This window comes from Biomphalaria glabrata, chromosome 11 (genome assembly GCF_947242115.1).
Source record: "Biomphalaria glabrata chromosome 11, xgBioGlab47.1, whole genome shotgun sequence".
In the NCBI taxonomy this organism is placed as follows: Eukaryota; Metazoa; Mollusca; class Gastropoda; family Planorbidae; genus Biomphalaria; species Biomphalaria glabrata.
This window is the reverse complement of record NC_074721.1, coordinates 41,158,658-41,185,724: the sequence shown is the minus strand read 5'-3', so window position 1 is coordinate 41,185,724 and position 27,067 is coordinate 41,158,658. Positions and strand designations below refer to the sequence as shown.

At 35.3% G+C, this 27,067-nt stretch overlaps 3 protein-coding genes across 4 annotated transcripts in view; 1 reads left to right on the top strand and 2 right to left on the bottom strand.

Moving 5' to 3' along the window:
* Positions 1-415: 415 nt before the first annotated feature.
* LOC106054950 (3-hydroxyisobutyrate dehydrogenase, mitochondrial-like) lies at positions 416-17,703 on the bottom strand. Of its 2 annotated transcripts, none has more exons than XM_013211037.2 (10): positions 17,581-17,703; positions 15,292-15,372; positions 14,529-14,545; positions 9,316-9,451; positions 8,392-8,509; positions 7,235-7,356; positions 5,089-5,222; positions 4,621-4,697; positions 3,844-4,000; positions 416-2,682 (listed from the first exon to the last, which is right to left on the bottom strand). In XM_013211037.2, the coding sequence occupies exons 2-10, from the start codon at positions 15,347-15,349 to the stop codon at positions 2,521-2,523; spliced, it is 981 nt and encodes a 326-aa protein (XP_013066491.1). In that variant the 5' UTR covers positions 15,350-15,372; positions 17,581-17,703; the 3' UTR covers positions 416-2,520. The 2 variants fall into 2 exon arrangements, with proteins under 2 accessions (XP_013066491.1, XP_055859893.1); XM_056003918.1 differs by lacking the exon at positions 17,581-17,703 and adding an exon at positions 16,908-17,070.
* LOC129921667 (piggyBac transposable element-derived protein 4-like) lies at positions 11,017-13,187 on the bottom strand. The gene is made up of 2 exons (XM_056003917.1): positions 13,045-13,187; positions 11,017-12,641 (listed from the first exon to the last, which is right to left on the bottom strand). The coding sequence occupies exons 1-2, from the start codon at positions 13,185-13,187 to the stop codon at positions 11,093-11,095; spliced, it is 1,692 nt and encodes a 563-aa protein (XP_055859892.1). The 3' UTR covers positions 11,017-11,092.
* An 8,329-nt stretch (positions 17,704-26,032) lies between the features above and the next one.
* The window catches only part of LOC106054951 (riboflavin transporter 2-like), a 31,887-nt gene continuing 30,852 nt past the window's right edge, over positions 26,033-27,067 (top strand). Inside the window, exon 1 of the mRNA XM_056004182.1 lies at positions 26,033-26,204. The gene's annotated coding sequence lies outside the window, so the exon portion shown is untranslated. The remainder of the gene's footprint in view (positions 26,205-27,067) is intronic.

Here is a 27,067-nt window from a genome sequence, read left to right as displayed (position 1 = left end):
TTTGGACGACCTATTCTTCTTGCTCTCTCCACTGTACTTTGAAGAACAACTTATATGTCTCTTCACAGTATTGAGCAGTTCCTTACATGGCATGTTCTGGAGATGAGGATAAGATGAAGGTCTGACGTTGCATACTGTTGACTCAATCCATCAAAAAAACAACAACCCAGAAACTTGGTTGCTGCTCTAATTTTGACCAGAATCATTATCTTCATCATCAAACATTAGGGTGACATCTCGCGATGCTCTGATTCCTAGTAAAAGCTCTGCTGTTGTGCATTATGCACACAAGCTAAGACACAGGTGAAGAACATTTGGCTTCCAAGACACGAGGAGACAGATTCAGCAAGTCTGGGCCACTCAGTTATTAAATATATATATATACATACAAAGAAAAAATAAATAAAAAGTAAAAAATAATAAAACTGATTTTATTTAAATGTATTTATTTCTTGTACACAATTTGTAAACTCTCAAATCAAATATACCACAATAAACAGTTGTAACTAAGTTGACTATAGACTTACATTTAATGCTGCCCAAGTACTTCTTAGTCTTAGACTTTCTCAAGTTTTAAATCTTCAGTCAACCCAGAAAACACTTCATTGAAATAAAAGGACATCCCATTCACCTTACCAAGGTCTAACAATCAACAAATTTCTACCTAAAAAGACAGGATTTCAGAACCACAAATAAAACGATGTAAAATGGTTTGACTTACAACCACCACAAGCATGATTAGATAGGTCTTACTTTTTAATAACACACCTGCACTATTTAGATCACACCTTGTGTAAGCACAATCATAATACTTTATGTAAGTAAACACAATCTACAAGTTATCATGAAGATAATAATTGATACATAGTTGGACATCAGAACTCATTGGAGATTCAACCCTCTTAGATCCATCACTCGTACTTTGAACTCTATCAACATTCTGTAACAGTATCAAGTCTAGACATCAGCTCAAACCAGAAGATGAAACAATATTATCCTATTTTTTTTAGAGCAATAATAATATGCTATTGATTGTGCTTTGTTTATATTACAAGTCTGAATAATGCCAAACATGGACAAGATGCATTCTGACTTCCACAAATACAACATATTTTTCAATGCAGAATTCATTTATATAAGGTAAAGCTAAAAAAGCTATTTCAGGACAGTTTTTGTAACAAGGTGACTCTAAGCAAAACAAAAACATGTATTTTAGTAACCCAGTTATTTAAAATCATAAGAGTAAAGTCCAACGAGACATTCAGATTACCAGAAATGGTATCATTATGAGAGAATTGAAATTGATTGTTTATTTAGTGGATTGTCAGAGTTATTAAAACATGGTAAATAATGCACTAATTTACAGGAAGAAAGTGCAGGATTTTAAACATTATTTCAGCAGTATTAAAAAAAAGGCTTATGATGCAAGCTCAAACAATGTAAAAGACAATATTAAAATAAGGGATTTGAATTATTCTTTGCATTAACTTACAGATCTATAGAGTGAGGACAGGAGTAGTGCTAGTGAGGACAGGAGTAGTGCTAGTGAGGACAGGAGTAGTGCTAGTGAGGACAGGAGTAGTGCTAGTGAGGACAGGAGTAGAGCTAGTGAGGACAGGAGTGCTAGTGAGGACAGGAGTAGTGCTAGTGAGGACAGGAGTAGTGCAAAGAAAACTGATCAACTGGTTAAAAAAAAATTATTTTTTTATTAATGAGGCCATCAAACTTATTTCCAACTCTATGGATGTTATAGATCATCTTATAATGCTAGTAAGTATACATGCACTTTTAATGTCACTGTGACATGGTAGGGGTGCCCCCCTGTTGGTCTCACATTGAATGAAGTAATACTATGTCTTGTGTTTTGTTTATGTGAAGTTTGTCCTCAGCATTGTGTGTTTCAGTTTGGTCATTCTGTAGTTGTGTGTTTGTGCAATTACAATTGTGTGTGAAATGTGTTGTTTTTTTTAAGGTCTTAAATAATGTTATGAAACAATTCCACAAAAGTATTTCCAACATAAAACAAATAACATAAACCATTTTTATCCTCATAGCTTTATTAAATGTACAGTATTTCTCAAAAAAATGTAGTTTGTATGTAACTTGAGCATAAACAATTAAAAAAAATAGAAACTGTTTCAATATTACATTTAAACACAACCCACAAATTAAACAAATTTACATTGAACACTGTATAACGATCTGTCACCACAAGAAAATGCCAACAATAAGTAAAGCCTATTTTATATAAATTCGTGTACAGTTATGCAGATTATTGATAAATAAGCTAAACCACTGTAACTCTAGAAAACACTTGACACAAATTTTATTAAAATTCTAATAACAATTGCATTGCAATGCCCAATGTTATAATAAAGTTTCCAATAGTGATGGGAAAAAGTTACACTATAATCTGATTAATAATCTCAAACCAAACTTTGCCTGAAAGCAACTCACACTAAAAATACTCTCCAACAAAATGGAGCCAAGAAGAAACAGAGTCCCTAGAGCTAACTAAATCTATTTTTTCTTGTCCTGTTCTTGTAAAAAGAGAAAGGCTGAAGAGAAGTCTTTTCCGCTGTAACCTTGGTTACACATGGTTCGGTAGATCTGATGAGCCAAGGAGCCGAGAGGAGTGGGGCTCTTAGTGTTAGTAGCAGCATTCTGAGCCAAGCCAAGGTCCTGAAATGAAATAAAGATGTTGATTTGAATGTGTTGCGAAAACAACAGGAAATAAGAAGAAAAGAAAATAAGGAAATAATCTGGGTTTTATTGTGACTGCATAGTTTTCTGGGCTCGCAAAGACCTTCCTTCAGGGAACAGTACCAGGAAAAAGAAGAAGAGGCAGACAGAGAAAGCGATGGGAGGACAACATTAAAGATTGGACGGGCATGCCATTGAAAGAGGTTCTAACCAAGGCAAAAGACAGAGAGGAATGGAGAAAGATGGTTGACGAGTCTTGCGTGGTGCCCCAACGGTGCAACAGACTAAGGGATAGTAAAAAAAAAGGTAAAAAAATAGTTTTGAAATCTTGGATTAAGTCCCTTAGTGATTGGAGTGCAGTTATTATAAAGTGTTACCAGTTACTAATTTATTACTATACCGTATCTGTCAAGTATTTCTATAAAGGATAGTTACTAATTGTACTTGGATGCCAAAATTATGGTTCAGTATTTTATGTGCAATTGCTACTTAACTTTAGAGTCTTCTATCCTGAAGGCTTTCTAAATTTAGTGGAGGATGCATATTCTATTATTGGCCTAACCAAGATTAAATAACATTTTAGTTTTATGTTCTTATTTGATTTATACAAATTTCTTTTAATAAACCCTAATGCTTTGTTTGATTTTTTTTATAGTTTCATCAATATGGGGATTCCATGACAGTTTTTCATTTATTATAACACCCTAGGTATTTTCAAATACTTGTCCAAGTGGGATTTGTTTGTAGCCAATAATCTGTCTAGTAGCATTTAGGAATTCATTCTGTTCACATTGCCGAACCAGACAGTGACGTTGAAACTTAAAATGTGGCAGATGGTAAAACAGTGATAAGGCTTTTTTGAAAACACAAAACTTATCAGTATATGTTGGTGTATATGTGTGGCTATGTGTGTATATGTGTGGGTGCTTCCAATGTAATGGTGCTAAGAAAACTAAGCAGTATGTGTGGGTGTATGTGTGGGGCATGTGTGGGTATCCCAGTGCAAGTGCTGCATATGTAATGTTACAGTACCTTAGCCATAAGAGCTGAACCAAACATAATGTTACAGTACCTAAGCCATAAGAGCTGAACCAAACATAATGTTACAGTACTGCTAAGCCAAATTTAATGTTACAGTACCTTAGCCATAAGAGCTGAACCAAATCCTCCCTTGTAATCATTGCTGGATGGAACTCCAGGGACAACACCAGGCACTGGGTTATACACTTCACTGGACCAACACCGACCAGAACTCATGTTCAAAATTTTGGCCAGCAGTTTGGGGTCAAGTCCAAGCCTAGAATATAGAAACAAAATTGCAACAGTTCATTTTAAAAATCTCATTCACATGAACTTCAACTAGATTTATGAGAAAAGAATTCAGGCCATGTCCAACAGCTGCTTACGCCACGATGCTGGAAAGTAAGTGACAAAAACAGATTTCAACTGTCAACTTGTGGGAGAGAACCAGGCAGAGACCCAGAGTCAAAGACATTCAAAAGTAATAAATGGAGCTGGATAGGAGATATCTTGCACAAATTAACTAACAATTTTGCAAGGCATTTGAATGGATGCCAGAAGGAAAAAGGTAAGTCCTAAAAAAAAAAAAAAAAATAGAAGAGGTCGATCCTCAGTGTAGCTGAGGCTACTAAATGACATGGGAGCAGTAAAGTTCCTGATTCAAGCATCCCCACTACCAGGCCAACAAAAAAAACAACATTAACTATCATGGTTGTGGTGAAATGTGTTGTCCACCTTTCTGAACCTTTAGACTTAAGAACAAAAAAATTCTTCGTTATTTAAAAAAAAAAAAAAAGAGCCCAAAAAATTGAATTCATAATTTATTTTTCAATTGGATGTAAACATTATCAACACGCACTAAAAGTTTGTAACTCAAAATGAAAGTAACATATTTACCTTATACCGAGATTCATAGTTTCTGATGTACCAATCATAGAAATAGCTAACAACATATTATTACAAATCTTTGCTGCCTGAAATATAGACAATTTTTTTTCTACATTAATATTTAAGCCCCAAAATCTTAGGTGGACATATCATTGGATATAATAAACTCAGCTGTAATAGCTAAACTTAATACTTATAATGAGTTGACAGGTGATGCAGTCTAGTTCATTTCTAATTTAAATTACTACTTTAAAAATTTGAAACTGAATGAAAAATTAAAAGCAGAAATATAGAAAATGAGTTTAGAGTTAACTTTCTTGGATTAAGTCAATTTTAAAAGAGCAGCTGAATATTCTCTAGGCTCTAGTCTTAAGTTAATTAAAAAAAATTCTTAGTTTTAAAACCAAGGTTTGATATAATAAAAAAACAACAGATTTTAAAATATTTCTATCTAGATTTGTAAAAAGCCCATCTAACCTGCCCAGTGCCTACAGGTCCACAATATACAACATTTTTGCCCATGTTATCCAAAAGAGCCTTGGCCTGGGCAAAACTGGCTTCTGGTCCACCAACCATAAATGTAAGAATTCCATCTCGAGCAGCATTCACACCTAATTTGTACAAAATGATTTGGATCACATTAATAAGTTAAAAAAATATATTTATACCTGATCAATGTATACAAGTTTAAGTTTCCCTTTCAGACTTTGTGATCTATAGGGCATATGATGTAAAGGTCATTCATTTCTGTGGTCTACAGTTAATAGGGTGTCATTCATGTTGCCAGCACAACAACCAACAGCCTTTACTTTTCCCCAACTAATATCAGGTACCCATTAGAGCTGGGTGGACTCTGAGATGCCCTTAAGATCCCGAAATTTAAAATCCCACTCTTCACCAGGATTTGAGCCCAGGACCCTGTTGGAAGACAAGTGATTTACCACTCAGACACTGCGCCTCCTGATCAATTCATATGCAAGGAAGAAAAGATTAAGTTTGAATCAGCACACATTGAAACCTGTGTGGCTAGTGCAATGACCCACAAATGGTTACACTTTATACCTGAACTCTTGGTTTGATACAAGTCAACAATCTTTGAAAGTTCATGTATCTTAGAAAGAGTTCAAGCTAAGGCATTATAAATGCAGGAAGTTTTAGAGATAAACTTGAACATGGAAAGATTCTCCTCCACAACCCAACAAATCTAACAACTCAAAGCTGGTCAGCTTTCTATCTTTTGCCTAAATCCCCAGGAATAGACGAGATTTTGAATTCCACATTCAGAGTATCTGTGAATCCACCATCTCTGACTAGTACTGGACATTAGGTAGGGGAGGTTATTTTGCTCCATAATTTAGACCTCCTCAAACTTGGCCACTGGGTGACATGAGCTCAGCAATGGCAAACATTCAGTTTGACAACTTGTAAAGCAAGGGAGGTTACCAAATATATGACAGATACATAAATACTGGAAGATGAGCATTTCAACAAGTTACACAATAACCTTGTGTCTTTATAAGATGAGAGAGCGTGAGTTCAAATCCTGTTGTAGGCTATGAATTCCATTCAAAATCTGAATTCAGCTGAGCCGTGTTCTGTTTTAGCCCTTAAAGGCAACAAGGATATCCCCTCCTTTCATACGACCACAAGAGAAATAAGACCAGAACACAATGATAAGATGTACAAAAAAAGCAATAATAATAAAAAAAATATAATTTTTTAATGCAGAGTCCTTGTTTTTCTTGTAAATTGTTTAATTAAACGTACATATCGTTGTAACCCTGCCTTGCACCAGTGCTTGTGGAGCCTTCGAGCGCATTACTGAACAAGAACAGGAAGATGTTAGGATAGAGGAAAGAACAGTGTATCAGGTGATTGTGAAGAGTCTGGATTGTTGGAAACTAAGGAGCCATCTTTTGTGCTTCCTGAAGACTGTAGTGAGGACCTGGTGAAACGACTGGTATAATAAGTAACAAGACACTTGGAATGCAGAAGGCTGTTATGTGTTTGTCCTGGTAAATAAACAAACGTATTTATTTACTGTAAAACTTTGTTGAGTTGCCTGCCTTAGATTTACAACAATATTGATACAATTCAAACTGATTCTAAAAAGAAATTATCAATATGACTTTAGCTGGTACAAGTATTCATTTCTACCCACAATGCTTAGCTCAAGCAAATATTTGCAGGCATTTGAAGATTTCTCTTTTGTTTTTGGTGAAATAATTGTAATGTACTAGTTTAGAGAGTAGGTTAGTTTTGTTAGATAAATATATTGTGTATAGTTTTAGCGGCGGTAAAAGTAATGACGTAGTAAGACAGACTAATGACGTGGTAGACTTAGGCGAACAAGGGACCAACAAGGCGTTATGTTAGAAGTAGGTTGTGTTTTGAATAGTAATTGAATAGTAATTAGATATAGCGACGTTTTAGAAAGACTGGACGGATTTCCCAGTGGTTAATAAAGTCTCATTTTATAGAACTGAATGTTGTTATCAACTATATTCAACTTGTAATGTTCTGTGGCTAATGTTAAGTAATAATTGATACATAGTCAAAGTCAGATTAGATTAGCCCACAACATTATATATCTCATATATAAATTTGATAGTAATAACATTACCTCCAGAAACTGGAGAGTCCATGAATGTAGCTCCTTGTTTCTCTGCTAGAGCTGCCACTTGCTGTGACACCGAGGGGTCAATGGTACTGCTGTCTAACAACAACGTTCCCTTTTTGACAGTGCTGTAAACAAGAGTTCACATTGTTTCAAGATACTATTACTAATGATATGGCAGGATTAGGATTTTTTTATTTGTTTCGTAATTTGGGGAAGTTTTGACTTGGAAACAATGATGCAAAAACAAGAATAGAATTTTTTGGAAGAGTAGCAAAACTTTAACAGACTACTTCTGACGGCTTTAGAGAGAGGTAGCTTTTTATGAAGATTTAGCTTGACGACATTTGATGGTTCACTTTGTTATTATTAAACTTATTGGACATTCGCTATCAATCTTTAAAAAGTTAAGTTACTAACTTGGCGTACAGTTAGAAAGTTTCTTCAAGTAATCCTGATAATCTTATAAATTACAGACGTTCCTTCAAAAGAGAATGGTAGGTGACATTGATGTAATGAGCTGAATGGTTAACAGGAGAGAGATTGTTTTGTTTACATTAACTTCTGCTATTGTTTTGTTTTTCTAGCCTGGGGATTCCCTCTATCTGATCATGGGATGGAATATTCTCACACTGGTATTTTAAGGTCACAATTTCTAATTTACATTTGGAATGTCACAATTTTTTTAGATTTGCGTTGTTCACATAATTAGACTTTTTATGTCTCAAAGTAACATGACATCTGCTGGTTGGGAGTTATCATTTATTCTGTGCTTCATTCATATAGGCCTATCATGTGCTTGATTCATATAGGCATATTATGAACTTGATTCATATAGGCATATTATGTGCTTGGTTCATATAGGCCTATTATGTGCTTGGTTCATAGAGGCCTATTATTTGCTTGATTCATATAGGCCTATTATATGCTTGGTTCATATAGGCCTATTATGTGCTTGGTTCATATAGGCCTATTATGTGCTTGGTTCATATAGGCCTATTATGTATTTGGCTAATAATGAATGTATTTGGTTATCTTTTCACTTATAACTGTTAAATCCATTGTTTAAAGGATTCTGAAAGACAGGAGTCAAAAGTTTGAAATCAATGCATGGAAACAGCTCTCTTTAATGGAGATAAGTATACCATAAAAAAACCACAGACCTCAGAATGCCTTTCTTTCCACCGTAGACCTCTTGTACTTCAGCACTAGCTGGCAACATGGACACAAGACGAGAAACATTGGCTGCCACTTCTGCTGGAGACTCAGCCACGACAGCCCCTGGAAAGTAAAGAAAAAGACATTGTGAGATTGAAGGGTTTGAGGAACTTTTAAAATCGATGGAATGATATGGCATAAACCTGACACGTCTTACAGAATGAAATTTTACTGATGTAGTAGTAATAATAATAATAATAATATAATATAAATTAAACATAATTTCGGCTCAAGGCACTATGATAACATAAACACTGAAATTAAAAAGACAAACTAATCAAAATAGGTTTTGAACAGGTAAGTCTTAATGTTCTTCTTGAATGAAGTGAAGCCTGTAGTTTGAACCCAAGAGGAAGAGAGTCAAAGCCCCTGGTCCATGTTGCAAAAAAAGCGTGTACACTGAACTTTTAAGGGGAAAATGCAAAGCAAAGAGAAGCACTGAGTCCATGGAGCACAGGGCTCTCTTATTTTCATTTATGTATGAAGACATTTCTTCAGTGTATGTGCACTGATTACAAAGTGTTCTAGTTCAAAATTGATTTCTACAAAAAAAATAATTAAAAAGAAAAAAGTCTACCCCAAAGGTCTCTTTCTAAAATATTGCAAATTAGTAGCACATAAGATTTCTTCCAAGAAATCTTTTCTTAAATGATCTTTAAGAATACATTCTGTCGATACAATGAACCCAAGATTGAGCCCTGCCTAATACCAGTCTCTACCGTCATGCAGAAGGTATAGGCTATGACGTTATTATCTTCCTTTCTGAAGAAATGTCCAAACGTGTAAAACTGAACAAACAAAAACAGTCTGAAACAGAAAATTTAAGAGTTTCAAATAGTAAATCAGAAAGAAACAAGATAATTTATTACCATCATTTTTTAAAGTTGACAAGGCGTCTTTTGAGACATCAAAAGCTATGACTGGGTAACCTTTCTTCAACAAGTTCCTGGCCATATGACCTCCCATGTTTCCAAGACCCACAAAGCCCACTGGAGTTTCTTGAGACTATAGAGAACAAAAAAGACGGATAACATTTCAAACATCAATGAATCAAGTTAGTTGTCATTTTATAGTATGGCAAAAAAAAGATTAAATGATTTGCGCATTTTAAAAGAATCTTTAAGAAAAAAACACAATTATTTATGCGTTCAATCATAAGTGTGTTTAATTATTTACGAGTATCCATCTGTTAGGTTTAGTTACAGAAAGCACTATCAAAAATCTTATTTCATGCTTGGAAAAAAATCAACAGCCAATGTTAGTTTTGTGAAAGAAAACTTATTCCACCTTTGTTTATCAAGTATGTGCAAAAGCATATACCAATTTTAAAACGATAAATCATCCTATATAGTGCATACTACTGTATGGTAGTATAGTACAATCTGAGAAAGTTAAGGCAATCAACCTTTTTTCATATTGCATTATTGTGCCACCCATTTAGGCTGGCATAATTTTTGATAACAGTCAAATGAATGTTTTAAAAATGTTATATATGTGTGTGCCACAGCTACTTATAATGTTCCAAAAGTATACATTTTTTTAAACTAAGTATTTAACCCATTACAGACATAACTTCACACTATCTCCTAAGCATTTCATGTGTCAATCTAGTTAAGCATGTTGATAAATGACTTAAACTCTGCTAAGTCATTGGTTTTCCTGACCAATTCAGGCAACCCATTCTATTCTCAAATGGCACTAGCATATGGAATAAGAAATGTTTGTGTCTTTCTTAGTATTTTATTAGTATTAATAAGTATACACAGTGTCTGTACATAAACTTAAGTTTTCAAACAAGATTTTAAAAGCTGTATGCATTTACCAACAACAATTTCCACACAGCAATAACAAGTTTGTGAGTAATGTAATGTGTGACTTGACTGCCCGTATGCAAAACCCTGTATTAGGTTTTAAATGAGATAATGTTTAAAAGTTTTACGAACTAATAGAGACAAGACACTGAATGGTTAAGGAGTTATTGTGCCCTAAACAAAAGAAATGCTTCTTGCTAGCTATTTATTTAGATGGTCAATTTTTTAAATTTTTTTTTTGCATAAAAGATATTTACAACAATTTACTTAACTCTTAACAGACTGCAGGTTTTTCTAGAAATTTGTCAGCGACTGGGGGTCTGTTACTTGGCAGGGCATAACTTTGTTAAATTACAGTTTTATATTGAGTGTTATACATCAATTTGTTTGAAATTGAAAGCTCTTTCAATTTATCTATGTTTGAAATCATTTTAAAATATATTTTTTCTTTTTAAAGAAATAATTATGTCATAAATTTTTTTTCAATAATTAATTTTTTTTTAAAATTCACATTCACAAAGAAGACAAAAAATAAATAAATAAATATATGATAATGATATTTACATTTTATTAAAATACATTCAATTCTGTATACAACTGACAAAAATGAAGTTAATTCATTGACAAATAAATTTTTTACAAATTTTTGAAAACAATAATCATTTTCTAGAAAAATGATGACATCGACATGATTTTTTACTAGTTAGAAAATTATTATTTTTTATTTACTTAAACATCAAAATTATATTATAAACTATCCAAAAATAGAGTAAAACTTGTTAGTTACACATCTTATTATATAGTACAGTGAGAAATAGAACAAAAAAACAGGATTTTATAGTAATTTGTGGTACTGAGACAAACAGTTTCTTTCTTTTTGAAAACATAAAAACACATCACACACCTTGCATTTAACACTAGTTCTTCTAACTATTTTTTCATTACTGTAACATAATTTACAGTTCCCTCTCTTATCCATAAACTGTGGATCCATTGCATGCTTAAAATGAACAGAGGGCTTAGACGCGATTGGTACAGGATCATCAATACCTATATCTCCTAACTCTCTAATTAATTCTTCAGTAAAATTAAGTTGGCCATATCTTGTGGGTCTATTCAGCTCAGGTACATCTTTATTTTTATCCCTCCAGTCTTGAAAAAGAATATAGGAATTAACCCTAGCTATATCTAACATATGAAAAAAAATAGTCTTCCAATATTTATTTGTTTTACGAAGTACATTATATTTATTAATTAGCTGGTCACTTTTGTCAACACCCCCCATGTATTTATTATAGTCATGTACAATAGTTGGTTGATTCACAGTCAAATTTTCAAACTGTCCATTCGTTTTAGTCCGTCGTTTAGCTGTTACACTGTCATTGGCATCATGAATAGTCGACATTAATGATATGGTCTTATTGTCTCTCCACTGAACTGTCAATAACTGTCCATCCCTGATCCATCTCATGTCTCCCCTTTTAGATTTTTTTTCAAAATTTTTAACATCTTTTATAGCATTAGGAAAACCTTTTCTGGTCCTAAGAACAGTTCCACATGCTCCAATCCCTATAAACCAAAGATCTTTTAATAATTGGACACTAGTATAAAAGTTATCAAAAAAAAGCCTATACCCTTGCCTAGATATAGATTTAGTTAACTTCATCACCACCCCATAAGCTAATCCAAAAGGGCCATTATCCTGTTGCTTTCCTAAATATATATCAAAATCATAGGTATACCCACTTAAAGAATCAGCAAGGATCCACAGTTTCATGCCCCACTTTGTTGGCTTGTCTCGAATGTATTGTCGAAATGCATATTTACCTTTATTCCGAACCATTCTTTCATCAATAGAGACATTTTGATGAGGTTGGTAAAGCTTTATACATTTCATTCTAATGTATGTCGTTAACATTCTCACTTTACAGAGTTTATCATTGGGATCCTCTGTAAGTGGATTTGACACTTTAATAAAACACATTATTGCCTTGAATCTGTCACGTGACATAAAGGCTCTTGCCCAAAGTCCATTGTATAGAGATTTGGTTGACCAGAATCGCTCAATGTTGGGGACCTGAACAATGCCAGCATACATGATAAGTCCACAGAATCTGTAGAATTCGTCAGGGCTTAGTTCATACCAACTCTGGAACACACTTGGTTTCTGCAGTCCATGTTCAGTTGCATAGGTGTTGGTGTACTGACAGATTTGCAAAACAATATCCATTGTAAAATAAAGTTTAAAAAAGTCAATGGCTCTGAAAAATTGTTTAGCAGAGTCTCGTGTCCTAACTTGGTCAAGCTGTATACCAGGGACCCTTTCTGGAAGAAAGCTTGCTGGGGCCTCTGGCATAGTGTCCAGCACATCATAGCCATAGTTTCTGTTGATATACAAAAAAAAAAAAAAAATGAGAAAAATTGACAAATGTACTTTGAAAATACAAAATTAAAAAACATGAGGACTAGATTTCTAAATATAAAATTATTTACATTTGTATAATTATTAGATATCAACAGCTGACAAGCTACAAAGTGTAACAAAGGCTTGAATCAGCTGATCATGTAAACAAAGATGACTAGCATAGATGAGCTTATCAGAAGGCTTGATATTTTTCAAACTAAATATTTTTTTATGAAATAAAACAATGGGATTAACTAATAATTATTAAAAGAACAGAACAATTTCAATTACACATTGAAACGTTTTAGATATCTAGATCAGTAGATCTAGATCTAGACGATCGGTCTTGCTCTAGCCTAGGTCTAAAAATAATGGTTACTTACACGTTTGGCTGTGTCGCATTCAGAGTGCTGTTGGGAGGAATATTCTCTTCATCTGAATCATCTGAAGAGTCAATGAGTTCCCAGACTTCATCATCACTTGAATCTACATCAGTTTCAGGCTGATAATCCGAATCTGAGTCCATTTTCGGCTTAGTTTTAGCGAGCGTCAACAAGCGTGTGGCTTTCTAAAATCCAAAATGGCGTTGTGCCATCGTTCTCGTATTTACGTTTTTATAATGAACGAGAAATAATATATAAATAGAATTTGCAAATTTTTTTTGCACCAAACTATTTTATCTTCATTATATTTCATAGGGAAGCATATTTCATTTAAAAAAAATAATTTTTAAATAGTTTTATTTGTTGTCAAAAGTATGGTACACCAGAGTACCATTTCTTTGTTAGCCGTCTGCAGGGAGTTAAAGGACTTTTAATTTTTGGTGATCTAACTACTATGTTCAAAAAAAAAAAAAAAAAAGTAAAGTTCCCGTTTCAGACCTTGTGGTCTATAGGGCATTTGATGTAAAGGTAAAGCTGGGTGGACTTAAGTGGCGCCTGAAGATCCCGAAATTAAAAATCCCAGTCTTCACCAGGATTCGAACCCCGGACTTCGGTTTGGAAGTCAAGCACTTTACCGCCCAGCCACTGCACTCCCTTGTTCAAGGGTTTAGATAATTAGTCCGAAATGAGCTACGCAGTGATTTCCAGAACAGGCAGCTCTCCATACAATCTCTCTTCAAAAGGGGTGTTTTTAGGCCAGTAGATTATTCTGGCCTACTAATAAAGTACGCAGGTTTGGAGGACATTGTTGGCATTCTCTGGTGACATTCAAGCCTTGTTTTGCTTGTCCCAATTGTCCACTTGTGGAACATGTGTTACCTCACTCTGTTGTGTCCAGTTCAAAGGCTAAAGGTTAAAGGTTGATTTGGGATAGCTTAGTTTTTCTTGAAGGTTGGATATTAACAACTAGTTTAACAAAATTGAGGTAATGTGCCATTTTTTTTTAAATCAAGTCAAAAAAAAAAAAAGTGAAAATATAGCTTGTAAGAGGGTCTAAAATTTAAAATCTAAGTTTTTAAGATTGTAAGTTCAGAACAGTGCAAGCTAGACACTTTACCTTAAATAAAAGTTATCCCGACAAGACCAACGTCTAATCTTTCGACTCAGGACCGGACACAACAGAATGCCACAACACATGTTCCGGAAGCTCAAAATTGGAACCAGTGAAATCTGCCCATGTGGAGTATCACCAGAAAATGCCGACCACGTCCTCCAAAACTGCTCTCTCTACCAAGAGGCCCATATAAGACATTGGCCCCAAATCACCCCAATAGAAAGAAAACTTTATGGAGAGCTCCCTGATTTAGAAACCACTGCGCAGTTCATCTCATGTATTGGTCTAGTCATATGAACACTCCAACATAACAATGAGAACGATGAAGAAGAAGAAGAAAAATAAAAGTAAATTAAAATGTTTAACTTACAAGAACTTGAGTTGTGCCTATAAAAAGAACCAAGACAATATCAAAATTAATTTAAAAGCTATCAACATACTAATTAAGCACATTAAGACTAAGTATAAACAAACAAAAAAAAAAGTCCTGTTTAGTGAGAAGATAGAAATAATCCATCAGGCTAACAACATTACTTTTAATATTTCAATGTTTTTTACATTCTCCCATGGGCAATTTACTGTAGTCTTTATACAATCAGGCTAACAACTTACTTTTAATATTTTAATGTTTTTTACATTCTCCCATGGGCAATTTACTGTAGTCTTTATACAAAATTGCAACACAAACCTCTAGCCAGATTCCATTTTTTGTATTTTTGTAAACAAAAAAAAATGCTGCCTATTTCTTCAGGTTAATAAAAAGAACTCTGGCTAATAAGTATCAAGCTTGGCAAAAACACCCATCAACAAAGATGAAACAAAAAAAATAATGCTACAATGTTATCTGTAAATTGGTTCAAGTGCAAGTCTTTGAAAAATTTACTGACAGCAGCCACAAACTAACCAATCAGAAAGTGTTTTCTGGTTGATGTAATAGAAAAAAAAAGTTTTGGACATAAAAGTCTAGCTTTAATTGTAGCAGAAATTTACTCAACTTTTTATTCATGATTGTGACTTGTACAAAGTTATGTGGTATGCAATCTGGACTGTCATATATTATGAAGGAACATTCAAAGTAAGTAAAATAAACACTAGGTCAAATATGAAAAATATAAAGATAAGTGAAGAATTACATGAAAAACATCTTCTTCCCGCAGCTTTCAGAGCAGACAGCCGTGGAAGCATCGCCATCTTGGTCTATTTTTTGTTGAGCACTAAAAGAATAAAATGAAATTCAAATCAGGATATTAATTTCAGAAAAACTGAGAACAAAATTGGAAAATGAGAAAACAAACTACACAATCTTTTTGATTTGTCAACACTTTTAAACACATTTATATAGATCTAGGTATTTCAATTTTGTTTAATCGGACCACAATGGTCCCATTAACTGGTGGTTCAATATTCTGGTCTTAAAGCCTCATTGTAGTGCCCTGTGAAAATATCACTTGATAATAGTGGATTGGCCACTGGATCTACTAGATCAGCAAATCTTGGGCACATTCCTTGCCTCAACGTGGAACTCTAATGGAAACAACTGTTACGGGAGACAGATAGGCCGATAGGAAAGGAAACATTTTCTTTGTTGGGCTCCCACAGCACAAGAATTGTATGCAGAGAAAGGTTTGCTAAATGGTAAACCTGTACCTTCCACACAAGTCATAACAACATGGGGTGTGCTGCAGTGATTGCTCTTTCAAGGTTAATGGAGGTACTTTTGACATAGGAAACGGAATATCCTCTTTTGTGCTCAGACTCCAGTAGTCTCAAATCAAGGGTAACTTAGCAGGGCTCAAGGAGCCTGCCTCACAACAATGTGATTAAACTTAAGGATCATCAAGTTGTTGGGGAACCATGGACATGATGAGAGGATCATCTAGTTGATGGGGAACCATGGACGTGATGAGAGGATCATCTAGTTGATAGGGAACCATGGACGTGATGAGAGGATCATCTAGTTGATGGGGAACCATGGACGTGATGAGAGGATCATCTAGTTGATTGGGAGGGGGGGGGGGAAATCACCTAGAGTTGATGGGAGACCATGAACTTGATTAAGATATTATCTAGTTGATGGGAGACCACGAACGTGATTAATAGATTATCTAGTTGATGGGAGACCACGAACTTGATTTAAGATACTATCTAGTTGATGGGAGATAATGAACTTGATTAAGATATTATCTAGTTGATGGGAGACCACGAACTTGATTAAGATATTATCTAGTTGATGGGAGATAATGAACTTGATTAAGATATTATCTAGTTGATGGGAGACCACGAACTTGATTAAGATATTACCTAGTTGATGGGAGACCACGAACTTGATTTAGATATTATCTAGTTGATGGGAGACCACGAACATGATTAAGAGATTACTTAGTTGATGGGAGACTGCGAACGTGATTAAGAGATTATCTAGTTGATGGGGGACCTCAAGACAGAGAGGTCTGTGAAATGTTAATCTTTCATTCCTAGTCTGTATAAAATCCTTCCCTTAGGTCAAGGCCATAAGATGGCACAAGCTAAACCCTTCATGAAATGGCCACTCACAGAGATCAGCAAATCTATATATAAGATTTAGATCTTGACTATCATATATACAGATAGATCTATATCTATTACTAAGGCTACTTAAATTGATTCTAGTTTAGTATGTAGGACCTATAATTTATTAGTAGGCTATAGTACTAAATATAGACCTATAATGTAGGAAAGGTAGATTCTATGCCTTTTTTATATTAATCACCTTATCTAATAGAGATTCTATGTACAGTATAGTACTAGATCTAATACTATTTGAGTTACTACTCAGTTGAAAGTACCACTAGTGACAATTAATGAATTATTAATTTTTAGATCTAGATTTATTATAATTTATATTTAGTAATCTAGATATCTACTCAGTTAAGATTCATTATCTAGCCTAGTAGATCTAAGTAGATCTATCCCTGTCCCTATATCTACTAAACTAATATTAATATAATAATAATAATATTCTAGAGTCTAGTATCCAGATTTGTAAGTGTATGCTGTATGACAATATTAATAATGATATCTAGATCTAGAAGTCTATTCTAGATGTAGATATCTATTCTATATCTATATAGATCTATTTCTAGAGTTCTAGAATTCTAGATTCTAGATCTAAGTCTAAATAGAGTCTAGACTCCGACTGATCTGTGACCCTGCCCTGTCTAATTCTAAACTCAAGACTCAAAACTCGTTTCTAACTTCTTGATCAAAACAAACATTCAAATCATTGTGTAATCTAATCTAAATGACTAGATCTAGATCTTTGTTTAATCTATAACACTAGACTATAATCTAGAGCTATAAATATAGATCTACAAAAGATCAGAATTATTATTGTTTCTTTAATTAAATAAATGTTTCCCTTGCATGTCAAAATCTAGATCTACCTTACAATCTCAAAAAAGGTGAAAGGTCATGAAGTTATTGAGCCAGATTTCTTTGTACATTCTCTAGTTGGGCCATTCAGACTAGATCGACATCTTTGTGGATTTGTGGTTTAGATCTAGATCTAAGTGCTCCCCGATTATTAGAAGGTTTTGTAAATGAGCTTCAAGACATAAGATGTAGGACCTGATAAAGTTGTTAAAACCATAACAGAAGAAACGCTCTTCAGGCCAATTATGTCGCGATGATCCCGAAGTAAAGAAACGATAGGCATTTTTTTTTACTTTGGACTGAGCTTAAAATATAGGCCTACAATGCAGATTGTGATTTGGGTGTAGGTAATTACATCTATATAAAAAAAAATAGCTGTTTAGCGATACTTTTAATTAATATAAGCCTTAAATTTCATCTATATGTCTCTGTTACACTTCTGCCCTAAAAAGATCTATACATGGTATATAATAAGCTATAATAATAGGTCCTCCTAACCAACAGGCATACAGCCTACAGATTGAAATGTACGTGGCTTAGACAAGGATACGCAACCCTGATCATTCGAGGTCGATACCGGCTGTGTTAGGATATTATATATCCCCTTTGCCTCAAAATCAACCGATAGCAGACAACATCATTTCAGAGGAACAAGCAGGTTTTAGACAAGGTCGCAGCACAACAGAGCAAATCCTAAACCTCAGAATACTCTGTGAAAAATATCTCCAACACCAAGAGAATAATCTTTTCCATGTCTTTATTGATTTCAAGAAAGCTTTCGATCGAGTATGGCAAGGAGCACTCTGGGCGACAATGGAAAAGTACAACATTAATAAAAACATAATCAAAGTTATCCAGAACCTCTACAAGGATGCCACCAGTGCGGTGTACTTCAACAATAATATTGGGGACTGGTTCAAAACCACAGTTGGAGTAAGACAAGGCTGCCTACTGTCACCAACACTCTTCAATATCTTCCTTGAAAGGATAATGGAAGATGCCCTCGAGGGCTATGAAGGTACTGTTAGCATTGGAGGAAGAAGAGTTACTAACTTGCGCTTCGCAGATGACATTGACGGCCTAGCAGGGACAGAAGAAGAACTAGCTGACCTGGTGATGCGCATTGACAAGACTTCCGCAGCATATGGCATGCAAATAAATGCCGAAAAATTTCAAATTATGACCAATAGCCATCAGGGCTTTAAAAGAGGCATCAGTATTGGAGGTGAAAAGCTAACTAGTGTTAACAGCTTCAAATACCTCGGAGCTATTGTCTCAGATGAGGGAACAAAACCCGAACTATTGGCCCGAATAGCACAGTCCACAGCAGCCCTTTCAAAACTTAAAAAATATGGAAAGATAAAGGCTTAGCCCTCGGCACCAAAATCAGACTGATGCGCTCTCTGGTCATGGCCACATTTTATATGCTTGCGAGTCGTGGACGTTGAATGCAGAGCTTGAGATGAGGATCCTAGCAATGGAATTGAGATGCTACAGAAGGATCCTAGGCATCACATTCAAAGACCGCATCACAAACCAAGAAATCAGAGACAGGGTTACTGTAGCGATCGGAGGCCGTGACGACCTGCTAACTATTGTGAAAAGACGAAAGCTTAAAACCTTTGGCCACATTACAAGATCTACGGGGCTCGCAAAGACCTTCCTTCAGGGAACAGTGCCAGGAAAAAAGAAGAGGATGACAGAAAAAGCGATGGGAGGACAACATTAAAGAATGGAAAGGCCTGCCATTGAGAGAGGTTCTAAATAAGGTAAACAAAAGGGAGGAATGGAGAAAGACAGTCGACAAATCTTGCCTGGTGCCCCAACGGTCCAACAGACTAAGGGATAGGTAAAAGGTAAAAGGTAAAAGATATATATATCTTATATAAAGAAAACCAACTCTTTGGAATAATTTTACTTAAGAGATAGTGCGATGTAGCCTATGTTTAAATTTGCCACTGTGTAGGCCTACTCCCCTACTCCTAATTTCAAATATCGAGGACTTTTTCGTATATGTTGCAATTTCAGGAGATTTCCTAGAGATCCTGGAAAAATCAGAAGACCACGGTAACCCTGTTATTATATTAAAGCTATAATATTTATAATTTAATAATTTACACCTAGAATTAGCGCGGGGCCTATAAAAGTGTGGGGCCCACTGCGGCTGCATAGGTTACAGTGGCATAAGGCCGGCCCTGACTACATAGATCTATAACTATAATTGTTTAGTCTGTGCTAATATTAGAAGATATTACGTCATTGTTTGTTGTTTATGTTTATGCGAAAGCAAAGAATCGGACGGAAATAAAAAGTTAGTTATATATGTCTACCTTGATAAAGACAGTCTGGTTATTATCCTTATTAATTAGAAACGTCTACAGTAATTTATTATTAATCTGTGACACCAGACATCTACAATACTTTTCAAGTATGTAAAGATGAGACTGTAGACAAAGTAATTGAAAGGTTTCAGAATCATTTTTTGCCTAAGTCCAACACTGTGTATGACAGATTTAAATTCTTTTCAAGAAAGCAGAAAGACGGAGAAACGTTTCAACAGTATTATACTGAGTTAAAGAATTTGGCAAAAGAATGCAAGTTTGACAACCTTCGAGATGAACTCATCAGAGATCGATTGGTATGTGGCATACAGTCGGATCGAGTGAGAGAGAGACTTCTGAGAGATGTAGACTTAACTTTAGAGAAAGCATCAAGCATAATTCATGCTGACGAGCATACCCAGAACCAAATGATAGATATGAAAGGACTACATGTGAATGCTGCTAATAAATTAAAGAAGACAGAAGATAGAAAGCCAGTCAAAACCTCACAGGAAAATATGGCAAAGAATCATGTAACAAGTTTCATTAGAGATTGCAGATCTTGTGGTGGATCTCATGGAAAATACAATTGCCCAGCATTCGGACAGACATGCCGAAATGTAAAAAAAGAAATCAATTAGATGTAAAATGTCGTTCGAAACACTTCAAGGCTGTTGATTCACTGGAAGATGAAAGTCAGGCAAGCCAAGTAAATGAGTTGTGGTTTGAGGCAATTGGTACTGACAACAATGTCACAGTTTGGATGGTTGATGTTAATATTATGGGAAAAATAGTCAAAATGAAGATTGACAGAGGAGCACAAGCTAATGTGATATCAGAGTCAACGTGGAACAATTTAGAAACTGATACTCAGTTAAAGAATTCAAATACTACCCTACGAGCATTGGGGGATGAAGCATTGAACTGAAGGGAGTTGCATCGGTTACATTTAAAGTCGGCGACGTAGAAGTTAAAGATGATCTGTACGTGATCAAGAAAAGTATAAATCCTAGACTAGGTCTGAAGACATCTATTGCTTTAAAACTAATTGAGGCAAAGAGAAATATCGAAGTACACGATGTCAAGCAACAAAATGAAGTTCCACGAGTGTTGATGAAATAATATAATCAAGTATTCGAAGGACTCGGTACATACAAAATGAACTGACGTCAGATGCAAAACCAGTTATTCAATGTGCGCGCAGAGTTGCACCATCACTCTATGAAGAATTAAAAAGAAAACTCACACAAATGCAACAAGATGGAGTGATCACAGAAGTTTATGAACCAACAGAATGGGTTCATAACTTGGTTATAGCAAAGAAGAAAGATAATTCTTTGAGGTTGTGTTTAGATCCCCGAGAACTGAACAAATATATAATGAGAGAACATTTCACTATACCAACATTTGATCAAATCAATAGTTCACTGGGAGCAGCAAAAGTGTTTAGTATACTTGATCAATTGGATGCATATTGGCAAGTGGAGTTGGATGAACCAAGCTCTTATTTATGTACATTCAATACTCCGTTTGGAAGATACAGATTCTTGAGAATGCCTTTTGGTATATCCTCAGCTAGTGAAGTATTACAGAAACGTGCTTATCAAGTATTCGGAGACATCCCAGGTGTACATATCATGTCAGATGACATGCTGATTGCAGCAAAAGATGAAAAAGAACATGATCAAATTTTTGAAAAGGTTCTGGAGAGAGCTAGAAAGAACAATGTAAAGTTCAACAAGAACAAGATACAATATAAACTTTCTGGTGTTAATTATCTCGGAAGACAAATTGAAGCAGATGGTATTCGTTCAGATCCAGCTAAAATCAAAGCAATAATGGAGATGCCAGCACCAACAGATCGAACAGGAATTCAAAGACTGCTAGGGATGTTGAACTTTCTGTCAAGTTTCATTCCAAACATGTCAACAATTACCAGTCCATTGCGTGAATTGCCAAAGAAAGATGTATTGTGGCAGTGGAATGAAGAGCAAGAAAATGCTTTCCAACTAATAAAGAAAACACTTAGTGAAGCTCCAGTTCTGCAATTGTTTAACCCTGAAAAGCCAGTTACTATTCAGTGTGACGCTTCTTCTAAAGGGTTGGGAGCATGTTTAATGCAAGAAGATAAACCAGTTGCGTATACGTCAAGATCATTGACAGAAACAGAGTGCAGATGTGCACAAATAGAAAAGGAAATGTTAGCTATAGTGTTTGCAGCTGAACATTTTCACCATTATATTTTTGGAAGAACTGTGACTGTACAATCAGATCACAAACCTTTGCAAACTATAGTGACTAAGCCTTTACATAAGATTTCACCAAGACTTCAGTTGATGATGTTAAGACTGTTGAGATATCAATTAACAGTAACTTACACTCCATGTTCAAAAATGCAAATAGCTGATACGTTATCGCGTGCGTACATCAATGGTCAAGAACAATCAAATTCAAATGATGACATGGTTATGAGAATTCATAGCGCAACAGCACAGTTTCCGGTAAGTGATCAGAAGATTATTGAAATTAGAAGGAAAACTGAATCTGATGCTGAATTAAAACTTGTAATTAATTATGTCAGAGAAGGTTGCCCAAAGATAAAAACTCAAGTTAATGAAACCGTGAAAGTGTATTGGTCATTTAAAGACAGTATTCATGAAGAGAATGGAATATTGTTTTATAAGAACAGAGTTATAATTCCTTCAAGTATGAGAAATGAAGTTGCGCATAGGTCATTTTGGTCTTGAGAAAACCAGATCTAAGGCAAAACAGAGTGTGTTTTGGCCAGGATTGTCTAAAGATATTTTTTCGACAATAATGAAATGCGCAACATGTGCAACGTTCAAAAGAAATAATGTGAAGGAAAAATTGCTACCTCATGCTGTACCAGACAGACGACAGATTTGTTTGAATGGCGAAACAATGACTATTTGCTTGTTGTGGACTTTTTCTCTAAATACCCTGAAATAAAACGACTGGAGAACAAAACAGCAGAATGTGTTATCAGGGCAATGAAAGGTATTTTTGCTAGACATGGCATACCAGAAGAAATTGTGAGCGACAATATGCTATTCAATAGCTATCAATATAGAGAGTTTGCTTCTGAATGGGGTTTCAAGATAACAACATCAAGTCCCAGGTACCCTCAATCAAATGGACAAAGTGAGGTGTATGTTGGTATCGTAAAGCAGATATTTAACAAAGCATACAAAAGTGGGAAAGATCCATATCTCGCTATGCTCGAGTATAGAAATACTCCGATAAGCGGACTGCTTTATTCGCCATCACAACTGCTGATGAGTAGAAGACTCAGGGACATCATCCAACTGATCCCAAACTATTGAAACCATCGGTAGCTGAAAATGCAGAGACATTACTCAACGAACGACAGAGGAAAAGCAAAGTGAAATACGATTCAAAAGCAAGGTTACCTAAAGACTACTCTGTCGGGGAGAAGGTGAGAGTTCGTCTAGGACAAACATGGCAGAAAGCAGTCGTCATGAAGAGACATCCATTACCCAGATCTTACATCATAAAGACAAATGATGGAATAAAACATAGAGACGAAATCAACGGTTTTTAAACAAGAGATACGAAGAAGACATCTCTGGGTACTATGACACCGACGAAGACAATGAACAGCAAACTGTTAGAACAAACGAAACAGACAATTTATAAACCAACATCTAGAGAACTTGCTGTGCCGGTCAAGACAACCAGAAGTGGTCGAGTTGTCAAAATTCCTTGTAAATATAAGTATTAAGAACTTTAAAAGGAAGGATGTGATAATAGCTTCAAAAGGAAGGATGTGCTAATATTTGAAGATATTACGTCATTGTTTGTTGTTTATGTTTTATGCGAAAGCAAAGAATCGGACGGAAATATGTTAGTTATATATGTCTACCTTGATAAAGACAGTCTTGTTATTATCATTATTAATTAGTAACGTCTACAGTAATTTATTATTAATCTGTGACACCAGAACATAGTCGAATAGCCCGCCCTGTTAGTAGATCTTTTTATCTTATATGATACAGACGTTACCTCAAAAAGATGATGATTACGTCCTACGCGTCATGCATTTAGTCATGCATATTAACCAATTACCTAAATTCTGCCAAGTCACTGGTTTTCCTGGCTAGCTCAGGCAACCCAGTCCATGCTCTTATAGCGCTAGGGAAGAAGGAGTATTTGCACAAATTTGTCCTAGCATATGGGATGAGGAATACGCCTTTATCTTTGTGTCTTTCTAAGTAATTTTTTAAACAGAAAGGGCTTAATGTTCTTCTTGAAAGTGGTGTATCGTGTTGTCTGTCTGAGATCATTGGGGAGTGAGTTCCAAACCTTTGGTCGGTATACTGAAAAAAGCCCGCAGACCGTAGGTTTTGAGGGAGAAACGTGGCTTTGCTAGATGCACTTAGTCTACGGAGCGCAGCGTTCTCTGGGGGACATATAGAGTGATTAGTTCGCTAAGGTACAAGGGCATCTCTTTATTGTAGATACACTGATGACAAAGTGTGGCCACCTTGTGGTCGATTCTCGCTTTCACAAGTAGCCAATGGAGTGTGCGCTAGAGGGTAGTAGCAGAATCTCGGCTTTTTTTTTTTTTTTTAGAACTATTCGTGCAGCGTTTTTCTGAATACATTGCAACTTGCGCGACTTTGTCATCAGGTGAACCTGCTAGCGTGGGCGTTGCAGTAGTCAAGGCTGGAGAGTATGAATGCTACAGCTAGCTTTTCTTATAGATCTGGACTAACAATAATAAATATGTAATTATAAATATTTTTGCCAATTGTTTTGTAAAAGCACAAAAGCATGCTTTGGGGTGAGGGAGAAAGAAGGGGGTGTCATGTCAATGATGCCGTGATCGCTTTTTAAATGCATTTACCAAAATAAGTTGAACAACCTGAATTTGAACTTAAGGTCTCATTAACCACTTTGCCAGTGAAAGTGCTAATGAAAATAGAAGGTTTTATAGTTATCTATCGTTAGTTTTAAACGGCGACCTATTTCTCTGCAAAGTATAAAGGCGACAAACTCAACTTATATACTACCACCTCAGTGAAGTATAATTTCTTTCCCTTGTTCGATACCAAACAAAATAATAAAATGCTTATAGTTAATTATTATTTTTTATTGATTATTGTTTTGTCAGTTAAAATAAATAATTGTGCAAAATGTCAGCATGATCCGAGATTAGGTGTGCGAGAAATAACGTGAACAAACATTTTTAACAGACAGACAGAGTTGATAAAAGCTTTGTAATAAAAAAAGAGTATTCGTGTCACCTTTCTGTTCTGCAGGTGATTTCAGTACTAGTCAATCATCGGAACACTGGAATTATGTCATATACATGTATCCAGGGGCGTAGCTAGGAATTTTCCATCATTTGGAGGCCTTGATCTCTTTGGGGGCCCCTGCATTTTGCGTAATATTTAATATTTAATGTAAAAAAACACTCATTGGGGGCCCGGGCGGGATTTTCAAATTCTCCCCCCTTCTCCCCCACACTAGCTACGCCACTGCATGTACCCCCATTTCCATACTTGCTGCATGTATGACAATGCACTATTTACGAACAAGCTTAGTCTTTAAACCAGAAGAACTAAAGGATTGAATTCGCGTGCCGAATACAAAGATTATGTAGCAAACACGACAGGGAAAGTCATTTTTACATTTTAGGCTAATGCCTGCCGTAAGAAGGAAACGACATCATAAACGAAATTCCTCCTTTTGCCGGACGTCTGATAACCCAACTACAGCCTTTCACTCAGCAAGATCCGCCAGTAAATGTTAAAGAACGGTAGCCTAACTCTAGAAAGTTTCAAATTAGATTCGATGTCAACTGGGAATAGACACAATAATATTTACTTTCGTCTAGGTCTAAGACTAAAGTTCCAAAGTTTATCTGGCTACAATAACTCTCAGCTGTCAACTGTGCAATTTTAAAGTGGATATATTTTCTGGTGCAAGACACTTGCTTGTATTATAGCAGACCACTCCCTACAGACATAATCTAGATCAATAAACCAAAAATTTTTTTTTATCAAAATATTTATCAAAGTGACAGTGTTAGGTGTCTGGTGATAAAGCAGACAATGTCAAGGCCAAGACGTAATACAAACAAAATTAAAAATAAACAGATTTTGTTTCGCTATCTACCCGGACACATTTAATGAGTTCAATCCTAAATTTAAAATGACCGAATGTATTCCAATAACTTTTTAGGTAGGAAAGAAAACAAGTAGATCTGCATCTAATTTTGAGTTGAGCCCATAATTCATAGATGCATGGCACCATGTGCACATCCCATTGTAAGTACGCTGTATATTTACTGATATTATTTTGTTTTTATTTATTTATTAACACTTTTTAATGACATTTTTTTTTTGCCTTGAAAGTTAAATTAACCAATTAGTTAATTAACAATTGTTTTGTTTTTTTGTTTGGCATCTTGAACAAGGGAAAGAAATCGTACTTGACAGATGTGGTGGTATAAGTTGAACTAGTCCCTTTGAGGACTTGATTCCTGAGTGAACATTTTTTTAATGCATTAAAAAAAAACAACAACCATCATTTAAACATTGACCAAGATACCCCCTTCTTCCCTTCCCCTTTTAGAACTGGTCCAGACAAGTGATAGGATCATAGCGCATTGAGAAAGCTACAAGCTAAACAAAAACAATATTATGTCTAGTGTGATAAGCCTATCTTCATCATCATCATCATTCCTTTGAGTTCCTCATGGAACATAGGGCCTCGACATAAACACGCCACTCTCCACGGTCTCTTGCTAGCTTTTTGATGGTGTCCCAGCTCTTCCCGGTCTTCTCTGCTTCTTCAAGTACACTGCGTCGCCATGTTCTTTTTGGTCTTCCTCTGCGTCTTGTTCCCTGGGGGTTCCACTCTATGGCCTGCCTAGCTCTGTTGCTGGTATCTTTTCTAAGGGTGTGACCAATCCATCTCCACTTCCTCTCTAAGATCTGCACTTCTATATTTTTCTGTCCACTCATCTCCCACAGTTTGGTGTTTTCTACTTTGTCATACCAGTGTATTTTTAGGATATTTCTCAGGCATCTGTTGATGAAGGTCTGTATTTTTTTTTGTTGTGGCTTCAGTTGTTCTCCATGTTTCAGAACCATACAGTAGGACAGCCTTGACATTAGAATTAAAGATT